At 50.3% G+C, this 23155-nt stretch overlaps 1 protein-coding gene across 4 annotated transcripts; it reads right to left on the bottom strand.

The window, feature by feature from the left end:
• Positions 1-1720: 1720 nt before the first annotated feature.
• Positions 1721-17442, bottom strand: CACNG6 (calcium voltage-gated channel auxiliary subunit gamma 6). Of its 4 annotated transcripts, XM_070771693.1 has the most exons (5): positions 15810-17442; positions 11495-11569; positions 11118-11205; positions 9695-9832; positions 1721-2441 (listed from the first exon to the last, which is right to left on the bottom strand). In XM_070771693.1, exons 1-5 carry the CDS (start codon positions 16141-16143, stop codon positions 1910-1912), a joined length of 1167 nt encoding a protein of 388 aa, XP_070627794.1. In that variant the 5' UTR covers positions 16144-17442; the 3' UTR covers positions 1721-1909. The 4 variants fall into 4 exon arrangements, with proteins under 4 accessions (XP_070627794.1, XP_019835459.2, XP_070627795.1 ...); XM_019979900.2 differs by lacking the exon at positions 11118-11205 and having other exon boundaries at positions 2018-2441; positions 15810-17437; XM_070771694.1 differs by lacking the exons at positions 9695-9832; positions 11118-11205 and having other exon boundaries at positions 2018-2441; positions 15810-17441.
• Between the last annotated feature and the right edge of the window lie 5713 nt (positions 17443-23155).

The following is a 23155-nucleotide window of genomic DNA, read 5'->3' as shown; positions in this document are numbered from 1 at the left end:
TGAGCGACTGAACTGAACTGACTGATCAACCCACTCCAGTACTCTTGCCTGGAAAATCTCATGGACAGAGGAGCCTGGTAGGCTGCAGTCCATGGGGTCACTGAGGGTCGGACATGACTGAGCGACTTCACTTTCACTTTTCACTTTCATGCATTGGAGAAGGAAATGGCAACCCACTCCAGTGTTCTTGCCTGGAGAATCCCAGGGACAGGGGAGCCTGGTGGGCTGCTGTCTGTGGGGTCGCGAAGAGTCGGACACGACTGAAGCAACTTAGCAGTAGGAGTAGCATACATATAAAATATATACTGTTAATATATTTAACTGAACTTATAGTAAATAAATTATATGTAATGTTTTATGTATTACATATATTATATATAATCACATTATAATTTATTCTTAAATATAGAAGCACTTAAGAGACTCACACTCACAATATTTAAACATTTGTAGTCATAAGCCAGCACATATTCCATATTTAAATATTTTTAAACTTAAATTTAAGAGACTTTGGCCTCTGAGCTCAGCTTCAGCGATTCCTACCCAACTGAAGAATTCATTCTTCGCTCGAGTTGAGATTTCTGAGTTGAAAGGTGCACACTGGTCCTCCTGGGAAGAGGCTGGGCCCTCGGGCTGAAGGGCTTGAACGTGACACCCTGGCCCGCTCCCTGAGAGCTGTGGGGGACCGTCTTCCACCAACATTCCGCTCATGATGATCCGAGTGTTGTCTGAGATGGTGGATGCTTTCTCCATAGCTCTCTTCCCCTCTTCCCAAGTCCTCCTCAGAATTCCTTTCACGTTGTATTCCTACCAATGGTCTCGTCGAGGCAATCTAGGCTGATTCTAGAATGCACCTCAAAGTGCCTCCAGCTGCTGCCCATACCCACTTCCAAAGCCACTTGTACATTTGTAGGCATTTGTTACAGCTGAAGCCCCCTGCCAGGCACTGATAAGTGTGCCAGCTTGCTGGGGTGGCCCTGACAAAGCCCCCACACTGGGGGCTTAGACCCTGAAATGCTCTGTCTCAGGGTGCTGGAGACTGGAGGCCTGAGGTCAGGGCGTCTGCAGGGCTGAGGCGGGAGTCTCTTACAGGCAGCTCTCCTAGGCTTGGAGATGGTCGTCTTCTCCCTGTGTCCCTTCACCTCGCCTGCCTGCTGTCCGCCTTCAGAGTATTAGTCTCCTCTCCACACGAGGACACCAGGAGACTTTCCGGGAGGCTCAGTGGTAAAGAACCTGCCTGCAATGCAAGAGACTTGGGTTCAATCCTGTGTCAGAAGAGCCCCTGGAGGAGGGCATGGCCACCCGCTCCAGTATTCTTGCCTGGAGAAGCCCATGGACGGAGGAGCCTGGCAGGCTACGGGCCACGGGTTTGCAGAGAGTCAGACAGCACTGAGTGACTGAGCACAAGCACCTACAGGACTAGGGCTCGGACTAATAACCCCCTTTTCACTGGATCACCTCCGCAAAGGCTCCATTTCCAAACAAGGTCACATTCTGAGGTCCTGGAGGTTCGGACCCCAACACATACTTCCTGCAGGGACCCCATTCAACCCGTAACAATGTCTGTGTTCCATACTGGGTTTTCCATCACTCACTATGGGTTCATTGACATGTGACTTTGGGGCCGACGAGTAGCAGGCAGAGGTTTTCTGAAGAGCACGGTGACCCCTTTTCCCTACCCTGGAATACACAACCCACATCACAACAGACTCCAAAGCTGTTAAATTTCCAAACCTTTAATCCCAAATCAGACCACAGCCAGGTCAGACCCAGATTCTCCCCTCCCTGCTCTCCCCAGAAGAAGTCTCTCCCACAGCTGAATACAACCCAATCTGGGCAACAAGAAGGTCCAATTCCCTCCTAGCACCCCCTGACCTCGCCCATCCACCCCCACCCGCTAGTTACCCCATCAGGTCCCCAGCAGTCTTCCCTGGGGACCCTCGTTTGCAAAAAAATCCTCTCCCCGCCCCACCCCCAAGCAACCCAAATCCAGCCATAGAGAAAAAAGAAAAACATATTTACAGAGGAAAAAGGTATTTACGAGAGGGAGGGGCAGGTTTGTGCAAACAGCGTGGGCCCCAGAGTTCAGAGAACACAGTCTCTCTGGGGCACGGGGTGAAAGATGCAAAGGGGATGGTGGGGAGGGCGGAGGGGCGTTGGGAAGTTGCTGAGAGAACGCACGACGGGATGGTGACGGTGGCGCTAGGGGGCCCTCTGGCCCCACTTGGGACAGAGGGGACTCCAGGGTCCAGGAGGCAGGGCGAGCAGCAGAAAGCAGCCACCTCCCAGCATCAGGATCAGGCCGGCCCCCACGCCACAGCCCAGGGACCAGGAGTACTCGTAGGTCAGGGCCGGGGCCACGGGGGGCTCGGGGCTGACCCTCTGCATCAAGGCTCTCACGGAATGCCGGAAGACCTCTAGGCTGACGAGGACCAGCAGGCCTGCGGGGAGAGAACAGATGTGGTCCTTAGGCCCTGGGGGGTCCCCCACTGAGGTCTGAGCACCTACCCCAATATAGCCCCCCAAACATGCATCCTCAAGCCGGAAACCTGAGAGGCCCCTCTTAGTGACAGAGCGAAGGGACAAAGGAGGTGATTAAATAGGTAATCCCGCCAAGGGGTCAGGAGTAAAGGAAAATGTTCGGGAGACCCCTGTAAGTTAACAACCATTCAAGAAGACATGCCAGGGAATTCCTTGGCGAGCCAGTGGTTAGGACTCCATGTTGCCACTGCAGGGAGCTGGGGTTCAATCCCTGGTCAGGGAACTAAGATCCTTGGGTGCTGTATGGCACGCCCCCCCAAAAAAAAGCAGGTTTGCTTAACCACAGAGCCAAAACCAAACAGGTTTGCTTAGCAATCAACCCATGCAGCATGAGACATGCCCTCACACAAAGAAACAGTGATGGCATGAGACCCACATCCTGGCCAGTGGGCTCAGTAAGCTACTGACCCCTAGGACACACTTCTCCAGGCATGTGTACTAAAAACAGAAATATAAGGAAAAGGGGACGTTATGCTGAAACCCGAGAGGATTTACCTTATTTTAGTTATTTTATGTTACCACCTTTTTGCTCATTTCCATTGCACTGTGACAGTCCTAGCTTGACCGTGTGTGTGTGTGTGTGTGTGTGTGTGTGTGTGTGTGTGTGTGTGTTAGTCGCTCAGTCATGTCTGACTCTTTGCAACTCCACGGACTCTAGCCTGCCAGGCTCCTCTGTCCATGGGGTTCTCCAGGCAAGAACACTGAAGAGGGTTGCCATGCCCTCCTCCAGGGGATCATCCCGACCCAGGGTTTGACCATGTATGTAGGGACAAGAAAACTCCCTGCCTGACACGGAGGAGTTGCTGATGATGGAAGCTGGATGTGGGCTTAAGAAGAGAGCAGGGGATTCTCTTTCCCTCCCCACTTTTCTCTTGTTTATAAAACTGCAGCCCACTAAGTTCTCAGCACGGCACCCTCTCACCTGCCCACTTACAAGCGTGCTATTCTAATAGATCACTTCTTATCCATCACTTTGCCTCTCACTGAATTCCTTCTGTGCTGAGATATCAAGGACTGGAGCCTCCCAGTGCCCCCCCACCCGAGACATATTTCTTGGTTTCACTAGCACCCCTTCAACGATCACTTACTAAGCACTTGCTCTACAGCAAGCACAGTTTTGGAAGCCGGAGAGAAAGAACAAGACCCAAATTCACAGAGACAGGGTAAAAGGTGGGTGCCGGGAGAGAGAAAGGGTGAGCAGAGAGTTGGTGTTTAATGGGGAGAAAGTTTTAACTGGAGAAGACGTTAAAGTGCTGGAGATGGGTGGTGGGGATGGTTGCAGGACTGTGTGAATGAACTTAATGCCACAGAAAGTGAAAGTGAAGTGAAGTTACTCAGTCGTGTCCGACTCTTTGCCATCCCATGGACTGTAGCCCACCAAGCTCCTCCGTCCATGGGATTCTCCAGGCAAGAATACTGGAGTGGGTTGCCATTTCCTTCTCCACAGAAGGGGGCACTTAAAACAGTGTGGGGTTCCCTGGTAGTTCAATGGTTAAGACTCATGCTTTCAATGCAGGGGGCATGGGTTTGATCCCTGGTCAGAGAAATAAGATCCTGCATGCTACATTGCATGGTCAAAATATAAAATAAAGGTGTTTTAAAAAAAAGGGTTCAAATGGTAACTTTTATGTGTCTTTCACTGCTTAAAAAAAAAAAAAAAAAAGAATAAAGCAAACCAAGGAATCAAGAATCACAAAAGGCAAATTAAGACTCCATCAAGGGACTTCCCTGGTGGTCCAGTGGTTAAGACTCCACGCTCCCAGTGCAGGGTGCCTGGAATTGGATTCCTGGTTAGGAAACTGGATCCCACATGCTGCAGCTAAGACCTGTCACAGCCAATAAATGTTGTCATTGTTGTTCAGCCGCCAAGTCGTGTCCGATTCTTTGCGACCCCGTGGACTGCAGCACGCCAGGCTCCCCTGTCCTTCACTATCTCCTGGAGCTTGCTCAAATTCATGTCCATTGAATTGGTGATGCCATCCAACCATCTTATCCTCTACTGCCCCCTTCTCCTTTTGCCAAATAAACGAGTAAAAATAATTTTTAAAAAGAGAGACTCCTGGAGAAGGAAATGGCAACCCACTCCAGTATTCTTGCCTGGGAAATCCCATGGATACAGGAACCTGGCAGGCTACAGTCCATGGGGTCACAAAAGAGTCAGACACAACTTAGCAACAAATAAACAAAAATAATTAAAAAAAATAAAAAATAAAAAGAGAGACTCCATCAAGACTTTAGTAAAGAGTGATGATGGAATCTAACTTAGTTGAAGCCACTGACGCAGAGAGCAGAATGGTGGTTGCCAGGGACTGAGGGGACGGGGAAATGAGGAGATGCTAATCAGAGGGTACAGACGTCCAGCTGCAAGAAGAATCAGTTCTGGAGGTCTGCTGTACAGTATGGTGACCACAGGCTTCCCTGGTGGCTCAGATGGTAAAGAATCTGCCTGCAATGCAGGAGACTGAGTTCGATCCCTGGGTTGGGAAGATCTCCCAGAGAAGGGAAAGGCTACCCACTCCAGTATTCTGGCCTGGAAAATTCCAAGGACCGTATAGTCCATGGGGTTGCAAAGAGTCAGACATGACTGAGCGCCATATACGTAAACTTGCTAAGAAAGTAGATCTTAAATGTTCTTGCTACCAAAAAAAAAAAAAAAGATTAGTACATGAGGTCATGAATGTGTCAGCTAGTTTGATTGTCATGACCATTTTATGATGTGTATCAAAACATATCAAAACATCGAGTGGTAGGGGAGTTCCTTGGTGGCGTGGTGGTGAGAACTTGGCGCTTCCACTGCCGTGGCCCAGGTTCAATCCCTGGTCAGGGAACGGAGAGATCCTGCAAGTCACACAGTGTGGCCAAAAAACAAAACGAACAAACGAAAACCCAACAACATCAAGTGCACACCTTATATACAACAGCGTGTATGTATATGTATGTGCCGTGTCGTGTGCTCAGCCGTGTCTGACTCTTTGCAACCCCTTGGACTATAGCCCACCAGACTCCTCTGTCCGTGGGATTCTCCAGGCAAGACTCCAGTGGATTGCCATGCCCTCCTCCAGGGGATCTTCCTGACCCAGGGATTGAACCCATGTCTCTGGCATTGTAGGCAGATTCTTTACTGTCTGAGCCATCATGGAAGCCCATATATGTGTATATGTATATATGTAAGTGTGTATACGTATATATGCACACAATTGATACTTGTCACTCATATGCCAATGAAACTGACAAGAAAAAAGAGTGATGGCAGATTACAAAATGAAAAGACAATCAGGCAAGTTGTAATGTGATTTGATTAAAAAAAGAAAAAAGAAAGGAACAAGACCAGCAAAGACCCTCACAGAACCTATGTTCTAGTTGGAGAAGACAGATGGTAAACAAATAAACCCAGGCTTGCAAAACTCAGAGGCCTCCAGGGGACAATGAGAAAGTACAAACAGATGAGCAGGCAGGTGTGGTGGGGACAGTGACAAAGGGTGGCCCAGACCCAGCTTCAGCCAAGGGCAGCTCATCAGAAGCAGGGACTTAACGGACTAGATTTTCTGGTTTTCTAAGAACAGCTGGAATTTTGAAAACTGATTATTGTTTCTTGGGGGGCATTCACCCAAAATATTGGGTGAGTTTAAATATTGGCTCAGAGAAACCTCTATACACTGCCTGCCAAACAAAGTACATTTATGGGCTGTTGCTGGCCTGTGGGCAGCCAGGCTGTGACTCTCAAAGTAAACACATGAGAAGATGGGGTAATTTCAGACAGTGATGCAGGCTAGGAAGGAGATAAAAACAGAGTGATGGGAAGGGGTGGGGGCTGAGGCTCGAGATGGCGTCATCAGAACAGCCACTGGAGCTGAGACCCAGATGGACGAAAAGAAGCCTGCCGTGCACAGAACTCAGGGGTAGTGGCTCCGGGCAGAAGCAATGCCTCTCTCATATGACCTAGAGGGGTACATGGGACCCGGACCCGGCCTACTTCTTCAGCCTCCTCTCGAGCTGCACTTCCCGCCCTACAGCGGCATGGTGTAAGATTTCTTTCAGGACTTGAATGCACCCAATTTGTTCAAGCCTGGAGACCTTTATGGTGCTTGGAATAACTGCTTCCCCTCCCTAAGCCTACATGACACATGCTCATTCTCTACATCCCTACTTAAGTTACATTTCTTCCGAGAAGCCTTCCCTGACCACTGTCACTTAAGTCTCTGTTGGGTCCACCCAGTTACAGGTTTCCATTATACACTTTACTTTTCATTTATAGCATTAATCACAATTGGTATTTATTAATATACATTAATTTATATGAGTGTTATTTATTTGCCTGGTTTCTATCTCTCCCAATAGAGTAGAAACCTGTGAGGGCCAGGAACTTGTTTGTTTCATATCCCTAAAACAGAGGACACCTGACACATACACTTTATGGAGAAAAACAATATAACCTGAACATGTTTGACGTCTAGGGAGACCTCGAAACCCCCACCTGCCCCGACATCCAGTATAAGAAAAATAATTACGGAGTCAAATCTACCCTTCACTTTCATTTGGTTGTACAATCTGCAGAGCATTTTGTGCCCGAAACTTTCATAAAACACTTTAATGTCCGCACTTTCATGGCACCCTCAGGAATAACACAGGCGTGAGTTCAATAATAACACCAACACCAAATTCCTACCAAGCTAAAAATTCCGTGACAGCAGAAATCATCTTAATCTGGTCTTCATTCTGTCCCCAGTAGTACCTAACACAGCATCCAGCACTTACTAGATATTAAAGACACACTGTATCATTGAATGAATGGGTGGATGGACAGATAGATGAATATACGAATGGAAGGAGAAACAGAAAAATGGGGAAAAAAGGAAGGAAGAAAAAGCAGTGGGGAGGGAGCTGATTGATGGATCAGTGTAAAGATGGTGGATGGATAGGATAGGTACTTGACAAATAGATACTTGAATGCATGAGTTCATAAATATGAAATTTAAACTCAGAGAAGGAGAGCAATTTCCCCAAGATCACTCATCTCTTAATGGTCACTTGCTTATGCTGGGTCTTCAATTGCGGCATATGGGCTCTTTAGTTGTGGCACGTGAAACCTTAGCTGTGGCTCATGGGATCCAGTTCCCTGACCAGAGGTCAGACCCCAGTCACCTGCATTGGGATTGCGGAATCTTAACCACTGGACCACCAGGAAAATCCCTCCTGGTTTGTCTTTTACACCAGTTATCCTCACTCTCCATGCTCCAACCTCACTGGCTGTCTTTCAGGACCTGAAATTCACCAAACGTTTTTCTAGCTTGGTTACCCATAATTTGACATGGTAAGTGTCACCTCCTCCAAGAGGCCTTCTCTAACTCTGCTTTAAATCAAGTGCCCTCATTAGGCACTCTCACAGGACTCTACTTTTTCTTGGGCACTTACTGCCATTTATAACTGTGTGATAATTTGTATCATTTCTATGTCCTTAGCCAGATGATAACTTCCTTCACCTTTCTGTCTTCTATAGTCTTCCTATGACACGCATGTTCACACCTATGCATAGTGTAACGGGTCTGTGTGCATAGCAGTGATTTAAGTGAACTAATGGATAAACGGAACAGAGGAAAGGGAGTGACTTTCTCCCCAATGAAACAGAGGAAAGGGAGTGACTGACTTTCTCCCCTTTGTTTAGGAAGCTCTCTAAGGCACAAACCAATAATAAGAATGTGATTATTGGGACTTCCCTGGTTGTCTGCCTTGCAATGCAGGGGATATGGATTTGATTCTTGGTTGGGGAACTAAGACCCCATTGCTGCAGAGCAGCTTAGCCTGAATGCCACACCTAGAGTGTCCGTGAGCTGCAGTAAAAGATCCCAGGTGCCACAACTATGACCTGACACAGTCAGTGAGTGAATAAATGTTTTTTTAAAAGAATGTGATTATTAATCATTTCTATTTGAGTGTGCTCTTGACCATTTGTATCTCCCTTGCCTCATTTTTCACCAAGCCTCTACTTCATCTGTGGATTAAGGTTACCTTGTACATTTGTGCAAATTTTGCCCTGCTTTATGCTCTGATCTTCATTCTGTTCCTCAAACTTGCCAAATATTTCACAGACTTCACATATCCTGTTTATATCACTGTTACCACATTACCAGCATCACCACCACCACACGATCACCACCGACATGGCCACCGCTACTGCCAACACCACACTGGGTAATTCCTGTTCCTCATTTGATTATTAGCTTGAATACCACTTTCTCAAACTTTCCCTGACACACCTCCCACCCCAGTGTGTACCCCTTATATGCTTTATCATAACTCTCATCACAACTATAGTTGAATTGTTGTTGAATTGGTTACTTTGAACAGGTTACTGTCTATTTCTGTCAGAATCTAGGCTTTATGAGGGCAGACACAGTGTCTGTCTTATGAATCTTATATCTCCAGCCCTTCACCTAATGTCTGGAACACAGTAGGTGCTCATTAGATCCATGAAAGATAAATGAAACTTTTATAATGAATGACCTATCTATCCACCTTAGAAACCGTCTGATCCAGTGAGGGCTACATTTCACAAGATGCAGACTTTTTGGACTGTCAACTCCAAAAATGCAACAGTTCTTACAGACCCCAAGTGCCAATCTAAAAGAGTGTCTAGAGAACCTTCAATTCTTGGCCAACAACATCGCTTGGAATTTTCTCGTATTTAAGACTACTATAGCCCTTGTGCTTCCCAGAATGCAACCAGTGCTTAGAGAGCTTCTTCAACCTCCCAGCATGCAACAGCTCATGGGGCTCTCCCTCACCCTGTGAGCAGGCAACAGTGCTTGGAGACCCTAGATTCCAACCTAAAAAAGTGTTTGATTCAGCAGCAGAACTTAGAACTCTTCCATCTCTGAGAGTTCTATAGCACTTGAGCTTCTGTCAACTCCTAGCACACAACAGTGCTCAGAGACCTCCCTCGACCTCCCAGCATGCAACAGTGCTTGGAAACACAACTTCCCAGCATGCAACAGGGTTTTTAAGACCCAACCTCCCAGCATGCAATGGTGCTTGGAGACCCGACTTTCCACCATGCAACAGGGCTTGAAGACCCAACCTCCCAGCATGCAAGAGAGGTTGAAATCCAGATCTCCTAACATGCAGTGTCCTTGGTCTGCAGGCCCTCAACCCTCACCTGAGAGGCCAAAGCAGACGGCTCCAACCCGGAGCAGGAACTCTGCACCTTTGCTGAGCACCATGATGATACAGAGGCACCCCAGGGCCATAACTGCCAAGCCTAGCACTGCTATCACTGCAGCTGCCTGGTTCACCTCTGTGAGGAGGGGAAGGGGAAATAGAGAACGCTGGATGTAGGAAGTGGAGAGAACTCCCCTACAGGGACTCAGAACCAGGAATATGAAAGATTCAGGACTAGAGAAGAATTTTCAAGTAGCAGATCATCCAGTCCAATATTTTACTTATACTGTTCAAGGAACTAAGACTCAGAAAGGGTCAGTTATTTGCCTAAGGTCAAAGAGCCAAGAATGGGCAGAGCCAGGATTAGAAGGAGATGGGAACTACCAATCATCATTTATGATCTGTCACCATTTGTTTACTAGTGGAGAAACTGAGGCAGTGGGTTGTGTGTGTGTGTGGGAGACAACAGAGAAGGCCGTACATTACAGCGGGATGATCCAAGTTGGAATTCTCCCTAGCTACTTTCTAGCTGGAAGGTTCTGCTAAAGCCACTGAACTTCTCTGAGCCTCACTTTCCTCTTCTAGAAAAATCAAGACGAAAGTCCCTATTTGGTCTGCTGTGAGGATTAGAAATGACACATGTAATGTGCTCAGTGCACAATGTGGCGCACAGCACTTGGCCCATAGCCATGCCCTGAGGGTATTTTACTATCCTGGGGCGGGGGTGCACAATGACTTGCCCAAGCCCACTTAGCACCAAGGTAAGGAAGAAAGGAGCGGAGAAGACAGGAAACCACTGTTTAATGAGGGCCTACTATGTGTCAGGCACCACACTATGTTTTAGCTGCCCCATCTCATTAAATCCTTATAAAGACTAGATAAGGCTGATGACATGATCACAGTTCCTTTACTGGCGAGGATACTGAGGTACTGGGGTGGTGGAGAAACTGTGTTAGGGTAGAAAGGGTAAAGTCTTAAGAGTTTCATTGTTTAGTATGCAGCCACTACCCACAGATGGTGTTTTCATTTGAAATGGATTTAAATGCAATGAAATTGAAAACTCAGTGTCTTAGTCGCGCCAGCCACATCTGGTCAGTGGCTGCCATACTGGTTGGTGTAGATTCAGAAACATTTCCATTTTCACAGCATGGTTTATAGAAGAGCGCTGAGTTGGAGTCGGAATTATTTGGGTTTAAATTACACCTCTCTGCCACTTTCTGGGGAAAGAAACCATTTATGGGCTTCCGTTTTCTCATCTGGTAGATTAAGATAAAGGCCCTGCCCTGCAGAGTCATGGAAAGGACTGGAAGTCTTATAAATGAAACTCTCAGGGCTGTGCTTAGCATGTGGGAAATGCACACTTGTGAGATGTTATTGTACTACCCACAGAGAGGGGCTGGGACTTGCCCAAAATAACACACCTGAGGCAGGGACACTGGACAGAGGGCCCTGAAGAATCACCTCTCCCCAAAGGTGAGACCTCCCAAGACTTAGGAGCTTGTGCCCATCCTGCAGCAAAGCAGAGAAGAGCATGATGCTATCAAGAACTCCTTGGGTACTAACAGATACAAACTACTGTACATAAAGTAGATAACCAACAAGGACTTATTGTCTAGCATGGAGAAGTATAATCAATATCTTCTAATAAATAAGGGAATATCATCTGAAAAAATAATGGAATCATTTTGCTGCACCCCTGAAACCAACACAGTATTGTAAACAAACTCGGTCAATTTAAAAAGAAAGAATTCCTTTGGCGTGGTCATCCCATCCCCTCTGCCGGGTGAAATGTTCTTACCTTTCTTCGTGGTTCTCTGGAAGATGTGTGCATTCTCTCCCGTGGTGAAGAATTTAAAATAAGTGCAATTTGCTTCTGTAGGAGGAGCAGGGGAGAGAAAAAGAGAGGTAATGACATGGAGATCCCTAGTGTAAGCTCAGGGCTGGACATTTAGCATAGCTCACAATAACCCAGAAATATGACATTAGCATCCCTGATAAACAGAGAGAAATGATGTCCAGAAAAGGAAAACCACCTGCTATCACACAGCTATCAAGGAGCTGAGACTCCAATCCAGAGCTGAGAAGTCCAGATCTGTGGCCGTGAGAGGGCTATTGACCTTTCTGAGCTTCTGACTCTTCCTCTATAAACTGAGTTAATAGTCTCTTCCCTGACTCTGTCATATGGACTTGTTTAGGGTCAAATGAAATTAGAAACGGATAACCGCTTTATTCAACAGAGCACACCAAGATCCAGGCAGAAGGTTAACACGTTCAGAAGAGATTCTTTATCTCAGAAAGGGCTCCTGTCTACACAAAGAAGTCCTGCTGATCATCAAGAAAAGAGAGATAACCCAGTTGAAAAATGGGCAAAGAAGATGAATAGTCAGTTCATAGGAGAAGAAGCCCGGATTACTCACAAGAACATAAAGAGATGCTCCATCTCACCAGGGATCAAAGAAATGCAACTTAAATCAGCAGGGAGACACCACTTTAGATCAATTAGATTGGGAAATATTAAAAGGATAATATTAAGCACTTGGAAGGATAAGAGGAAACATCTGGGGGTATAACAGGTACTAGTCTTTTTTGGAAAGCACTCTGGAGTACTTTATGAAATGAAGTATGTTTATACCCTATAACCCAGCAATTTTACTTCTGGGTATACATCTAGAAAAAAACCACATGCAGGAAAATCTATGTATTGCCTGATGTTCATTGCAACACTGTTTATAAAAACATGGGAGTCAGAATAATCAACCTGGTCCCCATATCTATGGGAATAGACAAGTAAATGTGATGGATGCTTCCCAGGCAAGCCTCTGCAGCACACAGTAGCCACGAACTAGAATAACAGAAACTAGACTGGAGAGATTTGAGAAACACAGCATTGAGGGAAAAAAAATCACAAATAGGAAAAACATCTAGAGCATGATATCATTTATGTAAATTAAAATACATATATAAAAATAACACTATATATTTTCCAAGTTAAAACATATATCCAATGCATTAAAGAGATGAATTAGGAGGTTTTTTTTTTTTTAAAGAATGTAAAATAATGCACAAGAAAGAACCAGCTAAGGCTGGTAATGATTTTGTGACACAAGCTGAAAAGTTATGATTCATCTAACGCTGCGTACTTGAAGTTTAAGGAACCCCACACTTCAGGGGGGAAAAAGATGCTTTCTAAACTGCATTTTAAAGCCAGAATTTCCCATAGAACACACCTAGAATCAGCTTTCTCATTCCACAGATGGGGAAACTGAGGATGATGAAAGGGGAGGAGAGAAGTTGTGAATAAGAGGGGGAAAGGAGACAGAAGAGAGGTCAGGTGGTCTTGGGAAGTGGTAAGGAACTTTCCAAAGTGAAGAGGGATGCTGAAGGACAAGAGGTAAGCTCCTGAGTCAGGTGAGGGGATGTGGACACTCCACCTGGTATTCGGAAGGAAGGAGAAGAGCATGACATATCCCGGCAGGGGCAGTGAGTCCTGATTCTGCAGCAGTAAGAAGCAAAAGATGCTTCGTGCAGCAGAGCAAAGGGCGAGGATGCTGTCTGTAGTGGCTGGGGGAGAAATGCGGTCTTCCTCTGAAAGGGAAATGGAAAGTCTCATCTAGAGAGTGAGAGGGGGTGGTACATCTTTCTGAGAGAGTGTGTGGTATCTGGCACCCCGTTTTGGCTGCTAATGACTTAGGTTATCTTGTCTCTTATCTCAGAGGATGTGGTACATCTCATTTGGAAAAAGAGTGGGATATGGGTCACCCCTGCTTGGGGATGTCCTTTTATGGGCCATGAGATGGGTGAGATATTTCTGAAACCTTGAAAGCTGGGAGATGTCTTTTGAAGGGTCAGGACTGTGGGCTGATGGGGATGGTCCTTTAAGAAAGTTAAAGCCCTTTCTGATCATTAGAGAGACATCAAGGGATATGAAGGACCCCAGAGTATGCAGTTAGAGGAGATGGGACATCTCGTCCAGTGCAGTGAGGACCTCTGGGGCATATTTATAGACTAATGAGATGCAGTATATTGTAGTTGTTAAGAACTAGATGACCAGGGTTCAAGCCCCATGTGACTAGCCTGGGTGCTTAGACAGAGCCATTCATATTTCTTTCTCTCTCTCTCTTTTTAAAAAACTTCAGTTCTTTTCAAATTGCATATACTTAACTTTAATTTCTTTTTTGGCCGCATTACAGTGGCGTGTGGGATCTTAGTTCCCCAAACAGGAATGGAACCCATGCCCCCTGCATTGGCAGTGTGGATTCTTAACCACTGGACCACCACGGAAGTCCGGATCCATTTATATACACTTTTTGCTCTCCGTTTTGGGGATGATAATAACTACTTACAGGGTTGCTATGAAGATTGATAAGTTAATGCAGATGAAATACTTAGGACCGAGCCAGGCACTACATAAGCATCTAATACATATTTCTGACTTTATCTTTATTAAAATTTTTTATTAGAGCATACTTAATTTACAATATCTAACACTTTTTTTTTTTCACCAGAGCATCCCATTTCTCAAAAATTTGGGAACATCTGCTTGAGGCTCTGAGGGGTGAGCATGAGCCCATCTGCACACTGAGTGGGTGGGTATCTCAGGTCAAGGGCACGTGGCACCCCATTTTGCTATCAAGGGTGTGTGTAAAGAATCTGCCTGCAATGCGGGAGACCTGGGTTCGATCCGTGGGTCAGGAATATCCCCTGGAGAAGGGGATGGCAACCCACTCCAGTATTCTGGCCTGGAGAATTCCACGGACAAAGGGGTCTGGCAGGCTACAGTCCATAGGGTTGCAAAGAGTTGAACACCACTGAAGCAATGGAACACACACACAAGATAATAAGACATCCTTTGGAGAGGAAAGAGGAGGGTTGGTGATGCCATGCAGGCGATCAAGCATGCGACATCCTAAATGGGCTCTGAGGGGTGTCAGATAGTTTCCTTGGGTCAGTAGAGGTGGAGTGAGATCTCATCTGTTCCCAGGGGGTATAGGGTGTCCCACTGGTATAAGTTTAGGGCATGGCATGTCCCGTCTGGGAGAGTGAGAGGTATGGGAGAGCTCTCTGGCAGGGCTGGGGGTGAAAGAGCCACTCTGTGGGAAATTGAGGGCTGTGGGGGTGTCTGGAAGAGACAGCGAGGGGGGCTGGAGTGTCCAGTCTGAGGATGTGAGGTGAAACGGGGAGGGAAAGAAGATTTCCCAGGAAGCAGGAGGGCTGCCCTGGGATGTGGGAGGTGTCTCCCGAGAGCTCTGTTTTGGTGGACTCGGTAGGAGGGAACAGCAGATTGTACTCTGGGGTAGGCGTCAAGGCGGGCTATCTCCCCAGGGCCTGCAGGGTCGGGCCGCAGGCTGTCTCCAGAGTGGGAAGAGCAAGCTGACACCAGGAACCCAGAGTCTTTCTCTAAGGGAGCAGGCCGTCTCAGGGGGGCGGGGGGCGTTTCTGCGGGGACCAGACTGTCTGAGGCACCAACTGTGTCCAGAGTCACCATCTGGGTCTCATGCCCCAGGCTGTGAGCAGAGACACAAGGTTTCTCTAGGGACACGGGCTCTCTGGGGCTTCCCTAGTGGATCGGACAGTAAAGAATCTGCCTGTAATCCAGGAGAGCTGGGTTGGATCCCTGGGTGGGGAAGATCCCCTGGAGGAGGGCATGGCAACCCACTCCAGTATTCTTGCCTTGAAAATTCCGGGGACAGAGGAGCCTGGTGGGCTACAGTCCATGGGGTCGCAAAGAGTCAGACACGACTATTATCTACCTTTCTATCTGTCTTATGGGTTCTCTGGGGGTACAGACTGGTCCAGGGGCACACAAATGACTGGGATCACGGGTTGTGCTGGGGGTCTGGAGTTTTGGAGGTCCTGGAATAGTCTGGGGCTGGCCTGGGGACCCAGGCTAGTTTGGGGATACAGACTCCCTCTCCGCACGGTGTGCGCCTGGGGCAGTTATTCCCGGGAGCACAGGCTGAGGTTGGCAGGGTAGGGGGCGCATTCTGAGGGTGCCAGCTCGCTCTCCTGGGGCGGGGGGCAGGCTCTCTCTGGGGCTCGTCTTTCTCAGACAGCCGCCTCTCGGCGGCTTGCGGGGGTCCCAGCCCCCGCGCGGGGGCGGACGCCGGCCTCACCTCCGGGCAGCTCGGCGGGCCCGCAGGTGTCTCTGCCCGCGGGCACGTCCGCCTGCCACAGTCGTTTGGTGCACATCTTCCAGAGGCCCAGGTGCGCCGCGTCGCAGACGGCGCTGCCGTTGTCCCGGTAGGTGTTGAGCTCCACCCAGAACTCGGTGCCGACGGCCAGCACGGCCAGCGTGGCGCCCACGGAGGTCAGCAGCAGCGCCAGCTTGATCTTGCCCTCGCGCTCCGGGGTCATCTGGGCCTTGGGCTGCCCACGAGCCCGCCGCCGGGCCGCGGCCCCCCGCCGGCGGTTCTCCTCTTGCAGGAAGAAGTTGGACCACATCATCATCGCGCCTGGCGGGCGGTGGGGCTCAGGGGCCGAGAGGGCAGAGCTGAGGCGGGCTCCTGAGGGGGAGGTTGGGGGGGGGGGCCCGCCTGGGGTCTGGCAGCGGGGGTGAGGGGCTCGGAAAAGGGAGGTCTGAGTCCCCCAGGAACCTCAGATGGGGAAGTCGAGGTCACCTCTGGGGCTTAATATACTAGATAATATACTATACCGAGAAAATACTAGATCCTGAGCTGAGAAGCCTCTCAGACTCCCGGGGGCGGGGGGTGGAGGGGGAGCGGGTACCCAGAGGAGCTCAGCAAAGAAGATGGGACCGGAGAAAAACAAAGTTACCCCAGCCTCAGGCCTAGAACCTGGGTACCCTGGAGCGGGGGTGGGAGGACTACAGAAGGAGGAACTGAGGGTCTGCGGAAGCTCTGAGGGGCTGCTCTGGGGTCCCCACTGGGAGGAATCTGTGTTTCCACAGGGAAACTGTGTTTCCTGGGGCGGGGGGAAGGATCCGAGCTTCCCCCTAAGGCTCAGAGTTTGGGGTCCTCAGGAAGGGGAGCTGAGGTCCTCCTGTGTGTGTGTGTGTGTGTGTGTGTGTGTGTGTGTGTGTGTGTGTAGGGTGGGGGATGCTTCCTGGCTTCTTTTGGGCTCAGAGTCTGAGAAGGAGATGGATCCCGTCTGGGGTTCAGAAGAGGAAAAACTGGGGTGCAGGGGGTTCCGAAGGGGAAGTTAGAATTACTTCTGGGTCTCAGAGAGGCAGTAGGAACCCCCCCAGCTTTAACAGAGAGAGATCAGCAAAGTCCTGACTGGGGTTCAAAGCAAGGAAGCTGGGGACCAGCTGGAATTCCGGAAAGTGGGGGGCGGGGGTGTTCTCCCTGGCCATTCAGAGAGGACAGCGGAGAAGGTCTGCCCGGGGCTGCGAGGGGACCAGGGGCTGAGGGGACCGTGGGGCCCAGAGAAGGGGCCTGAGGGATACCTCTCACCCCGAGACTCGGGAGGGGGGCCTGGGGTCCGCACTGGGGCTCAGATGAAGGGGCTGTGGTCCGCACCGAGGCTCAGGAAGTGGGGACCACGTCCCGCCGCGGTTCGAAGGGCGGCTGGGGCCCGGAACTGACTGGGTGTCCCTTTGCGATCGCTCCCCTCCCCTCCCCCGGGCTCCCAGGGCTGGCCGGGCCGGGCCCGCTCCAGGCCGGGCGCCTCCCTAGGGCTTCCCACCCCCGGCTCCCGGGCAGGGACCCCGCGGGCTCTCCTGCCTCCGCGCCGCGCCGCCCCCAGCTCCGCGAGGCCTCCGAACCGCCGGCTCCGCGCGCCGCCGCCCGCCGGCCCGGCCGCTCCGCGCACTCCAGGCCTCGCCCCCATCCGCCGCCCCCTGCACCCTCGCCGGCTATTTCGGGCTCGACCCGTAAATAACACCCGCACCTGTCGCCCGCGCCCGTTGTCATAGGGACCCCGGGTATTTTAAGGGGACGAGGGGCGGGAGGAGGAAAGCTGCCCGAGGAGGAGGGGCTGGGGGCGGGTCCCGACCCCAGAGGAGCCCGCAGGGACATCTGATTCCTTAAGGGGTGCAGGCGGGAGCGGAGGGTCCAGTCTCCTGGGGGCCGGCGGGCGGGGAACGGGCGGGAAACCGGGACCGAGCGCGCCCGCCTGGAAACCCGACTGTTGGGTCTGGAGGGAGGAGAAAGGATCTGACGGAGGAGAAAGCTGCGAGTCTCTGAAAGAGAAGAAACCTGGGGACTTTGACTCCTGAGGCTGAGAGAGGGGGCGGGGGGCCTGGACCCCCGGGTCTGAGGGTGGAGTGGCGGGGGGCCTGGACCCCTGAGTCTGAAGGGGGAGGGGCGGGGGTCTGGACCCCCGGGTCTGAGGGGGGAGGGGCCGGGCCCCCAATCCCTTGCATCTTGAAGGAAGGAAGCACAGCGCCCCACGCTGGGGGCCTCTGCTCCCCAGGAGGGAGAAAGGGCAGGCCTCAGGCAGAAGCTGGTGCCCGGGGCATGGGATCCAGAGTCGCAGTCCTCTTCACCGAGTTTATTAGACGGGGCACCCCCGGGGGACCGTCCATGCAGTTCCAGCTCCCCCGGGGACAGGACGGGACAGCCGTGTGGAGTGGCAGCGGGGACGGATCATCACCCCACTCCCGCCCTCAGCCCCTTGGGGACCGCCCAGTGGGACCCACCTCTCCCCAGCTCCTTCGCCCCTGGCTGGCCGCTCCCGCCGACCCCGTGCACCCTCAGCCTCTCTGTCCACCCTGTGCCGCTTCCGTTGGGGCACCCATTGCCCTGGGATGTGATTCCGATCGTGGGCATGTGTCCGAGCCTTGGGCAGGGCTCGAGTGCCAGAGGAACCATCTCACCATCCTCAGCACCACCCAGTCCAAACTGCAGTCCAAGGGAAGCCTTAGGAAGTGTGCATGGGTGATCTGAATGAATGAATGAGCAGATGGACGGGTGAAGGGAGATAGTGACACACAAACATCCAATCCCAAGCTAGTGAAGCCCCCCCAACTTCAGAGCACACCTCCCCCTGCATTTGATGGATTGCACTGCCTGTCTGTGGATCTGAGCTCCCAGCACTGAGATTGTGTGGCCTGCTGCCTGGAAGGCCTCAGGGACTGTTTCTTAAATGAATGAGTGAAGCTTGTTCTTTCCTTCACCTCGCGGGTATTCCCAGGCCTTGGCAGGACCCAGAGGGGAACCTGAGAAGGTGCCCGGTGCTGGCAGCAACGTGAGATGGGAGCTGGGCTGGGTGACACCCACTGGCGTCTCCATTCTGAGAAATCAGACACCCTCCTGCAGCATCTCTGCCCTGCCTCTCTGCTCCCCTCCCAGCCCAGGTCTCCCCATCGTTCAGTCTGGCCTGCAGCCATGGCTCCATCCTTTCAGTGTGCATTTGTCTTCCTTCCATCTGCCCGTCTGCCTCCCTTCGTACTTCTCCTTTCATAGAAAGGGTATGAACTTTCTTGGGCAGGAAAGTTCTTGACAGTTTCATACCAAAAGGATGACCTCGCCTCCGATCCCCTCCACCTCCCCTCCATGAGTCTCTTCCTTCCCCTCGCTCAAGCAGGACTCCAGTCCCCACCACTGCATGGTGATGACTGCGTGTCAAGGTCAAGGTCATGTTATCTAACCCATGGCCACTTTGCTCTACAAATCCTTTCCTGGTTCTCAGTAGCATTTGGCTGGTTGCCAACTTCAAGGTCTCTGCCTACTTCACGATCACTCTTTGCCTCTTTAAGTACATCCTCCTTCCTCCTACCCCCATGGAGATGTCGCCCCACCCTAAGGTCTTGGCCAGGGTCCTTTCTGTATCCTTCACACTCATCTCCTAGGTCACCTCATCCAGTCCTGGGGCTTTAAACATGCTGTCTCCTCTCTGCTGACATTTCCAAAACTTAGATTTCCAACCACGACTTCTCCCCCAAGCTTCAGTCTCCAATATCCAACTGGCTACCTGATACCTCGGCTTGGATGTCTCATAGGCATCTCAGATTGTCTTGTCCCAGGGAGGTTGCTTGGCTCCTCCTGCATAATCCCTTCTCCCCCAGTGACCCCCTTCCAGGCAGCACAGAACAGCACCGCCCAGGCTTCACAGATCCAGTTAAAAGAGTTCCCCTCTTTCTCTTTTTCTTTGGTTTTTCTTTCCCTCTTCTGTTACAGCCAGTTCACAGCCACCACCATAGACCCTGCCTCCACAATCCCATGCCCTGTTCCTCCGCATTGGTCCAGGCCACCATCAGCCTCAACTGGAAAAGGATGACACCCTCTTAACTCCTTTCTTCCACCTTCACTCCTAAATCTCTTCTCAGCAAGCAATGTGGGTCTGTTACTTCGTTTTTAAATAAAAATAGGGGCTGTCATTCTTATGCTCATCCCACTGAATCTAGAGTGAAATTCAGATTTCCTCCCAGAGCTACGAGCCCCCACACAACGGCCCCCAGCCCACGCTTCCGAGCTCAGCCTAATTTGCTCACCCTTCTGGCTCTGCCCTCCATGGGGTCTCCTTGAAAATGGGTCGCTTTCTCAGAACTCTGAGTCACTGCTTGGCCGGAATGTGTGGCGGTGCCTTTCCTTCTCACAACCCTTGCTGCCTTTGCAGTGGGTTCTTCCTGAGGTTCCTCATCTGAAGTCACCACGTCCTGCTTCACTTTTTTTTAAGACACACCTTGTGGCTTGTGGGAATCTCAGTTCTCTGACCAGGGATTGAGCCCCGGCCATGGCGTGGAAAGCCTGGAATCCTAACCACTGGACCACCAGGGAATTCTCTTTCCGGCTTCATTTTAGAAACACTTCTCCGTAACTGAAATTTCGTATTGTTTCTTGTGTGTCTCTCCTGTGAGTTCCAGGACAGTAAAAGCCCTGGCCATCTGTTCCCTTGCACATCCCCTGCACCTAGACTGGCCTAGAAGAGGTGGGCACTCAATAACTATTTCTTGAATACTGAAACAAACCAAAGAAATGGATTGTCCCTACACCCTAAGCATGTTTCTGAATCCCCACCTTTCTTTCTGGGCACATCCTTGCATCTTTCTCCCTCCATCTGTGTGTGTGTGTGTATATATATTTGCTTCTCTGAGACTTCTCTGTCCTGACTTGTACATCGTTGTGTCAGCCCCTCCCCGGCCCCTTTTCCTCTCCTTTCTGGATCACTGTCTTTGTTTCCTCTGTCCCTGTAACTCACTCAGTTTTGGCCTCTGTTGCCCTGATCTCTCCCACCCCCGCCATCTCTCTCCCTTCTGCCCATGCTCCACCTCTGTCTTGCTTTATGTTTGGCTTTTGAACACTAGAATCCAATACCCTCTAGCCAGCTCTGCTCCCCTTCTCCTACCAAATCTCTTTTAATGCCACCTCTTCCAGTCCTCTCTGTTTATCATCCCTACAGTAAGTGCGCCTCTGTCCTGTGAGTTGTATTTCTTTCCCCACGTTTCCCTGAATCTCTTTCCAACATGGCCCTCATCCAATTCCTCCCTGGTCCCCTGCCCATCGGTCTTTCTCGTCCACCACAGGGACCCCAGAGGGAAATTCCCAACTCTCAGTTGTGGTCCCGTCCCTCCTCTGTTCTACCCGCTTTCTGCTGCTCCATGTTATCAAGAGAGAAGCTGGTGGAGCCTGGCACATTGCCAACCACTTCCCCCTCGTCTGTGTCCAGGTCTGCCTTCCCACCAGGCTGGGAGCCCCTGGAGGGCAGGGCAGGCTCTGAGTCCTCCTTGCTCCCCCCAGTATCGCTGAGCACAGAACCTGCCACAAGGGGCGGGGGTCTTGGGAAATACTTGCTGAGCAAATGAAGGGAAATGCAGTGAGTGCTTTCCCTTCTGTGTCCTCAGTGACCTTCAAATCCATCCTTCCGCCTTCTCTACCCCCAGCCCTTTCCCAGCTCAACTGCCATCCTGTCTTATCTATTTCACAGCATCGACATTCTATCCTCTCCTTTCCCACGTCCCAGGTGGTTCCTTCTGACACTCATGTCTCAATCTGCTCTTCACCTGCTCCAAACCCTCCTGTGTTTCCCGTTACCCTCAGAATAAAGTCCAAACTCAACAGCCCGGAACCCTAGCGCATTTAGACTCTGGCTTCTAGCTGCTTCTCTAGTCTCACCGCCCACCCCTACCCTGACCTTTTGCACCCTAAAAGGAGGAGTCCTGACCCCAGGACATCATGCTCTTTCAATCCCCCGCCCCACGCCACCCCACTTGAGTCGTTCTTCTGCCATGAAAGCTTTCCTTACTCATCCTTTGGAAACCCAGGCTGGGCCTGAGGTTCTCCAGGAAGTTTCCCTGAGGACTGCCTACTCCTGGCACTTGGCCACTCTCTCTTCTCTGGTCAAGGTGCCCATCCTGGTCCCTGTTACTGCACCGAAAATCACCCTACTTGGACTCTGGCTTTTGACTCCTCCTCGAGAGCAGCTCTGGGGATCCTGATTCTAGCACACTGCCTGGTTCAGAAATGTCAAGAAGTGAATGAATGGCTGAATTAATGAATGAGTGAAACATGAATCTCTAAGTCCTAGTGTTTTTCTTGCCCACCAAACACCAGGCCTGTGCTTCAGTCTTGTGTAATTATCTGCTCCCTCCCAGCACTGTGAGTTTGAAGTGTCAGTGCCTGTATTTAATCCTTATTTCGGCGCGTCTCTGCCTCTCACTCTCATCTCTGAGTTCCCACCTCCCATTGTTCATGTTATGATCCTGTTTAAAGCCACTCTGTGGTTCCCCGCTGCCCTCGGGTTAAAATTTAAACTCTTCCCTGGAGAAGAAAATGGCAACCCACTCAAGTATTCTTGCCTGGAGAATCCCGTGGATAGAGGGGCCTGGTAGGGTACAGTCCATGGGGTCGCAAGAGTTGGACATGACCTAGTGACTGAACCACCACCAATCTTTGCCACTTTGGCCACAGGAGAAAAAATTCACTTTCTAAGATTCCTTTTCCATAAATATTTTAAAATACATTTTTAAATATTAAAAAAAAAAAACAAAAAAAAACTCTTGACCTAAACTACAAAGTCCCGGGGCCGTCTGGCCCTGTCTACATTTCCAGTCTCATCTTGTTCCACCTCCATCTGGCTCAGTACATACCTGTCAGCCCTTTCTGGAAGCTCTTCCTGCCCCAGGGCCTTTGCATATGTTGTTCTCTGGCTCGGACACTTCCCTCCAGCTTCACCTGACTGGCTTCTTATCATCCTTTCAGTGTTACCTGGTTTATCCTTTCCTTTTAAACTGGGTTAGCCTCCCTGCAGGAGGATTTTGTAGCACTTCGGGTTTCTCTTTTGTCCCCACTGTAACTTATTATTGTGTATGCAATTCTTTGATTAGTGTCTGTCTCATGCACAAGATGTAAACGCTATGAAGACGTTGGGGAAGTCTGACTTCCTCCCTTCTGTAGACTCAGCATTCAGCACAATGTTTGGCACTGAAGTACACAAATAAATTGCTGGTAATGAATGATGGAGTCTGTCTCTGGGCCTGTTTATGTTTCCTCCCCAGCCACCATCCTGTTACATAGCAGGTGCTTTTGAAAACCTTGTGGAATGATGAACGAAGAAGTGA

Source organism: Bos indicus, chromosome 18 (genome assembly GCF_029378745.1).
Source record: "Bos indicus isolate NIAB-ARS_2022 breed Sahiwal x Tharparkar chromosome 18, NIAB-ARS_B.indTharparkar_mat_pri_1.0, whole genome shotgun sequence".
NCBI classification, from domain to species: domain Eukaryota; kingdom Metazoa; phylum Chordata; class Mammalia; order Artiodactyla; family Bovidae; genus Bos; species Bos indicus.
This window is presented reverse-complemented; position numbering and strand designations above follow the sequence as displayed.

Excerpts from the sequence above, each read along its gene's own strand:
- CACNG6 (XM_070771693.1), bottom strand. The coding sequence starts at position 16,143 with ATGATGATGTGGTCCAACTTCTTCCTGCAAGAGGAGAACCGCCGGCGG. Across the intron at positions 9,833-11,117 it reads GTCCAGTGTCCCTGCCTCAG|AGGTGAACCAGGCAGCTGCA; the intron begins GTGTGTTATTTT and ends CCCTCCTCACAG. Across the intron at positions 2,442-9,694 it reads CGTCTGCTTTGGCCTCTCAG|GCCTGCTGGTCCTCGTCAGC; the intron begins GTGAGGGTTGAG and ends CTCTCCCCGCAG.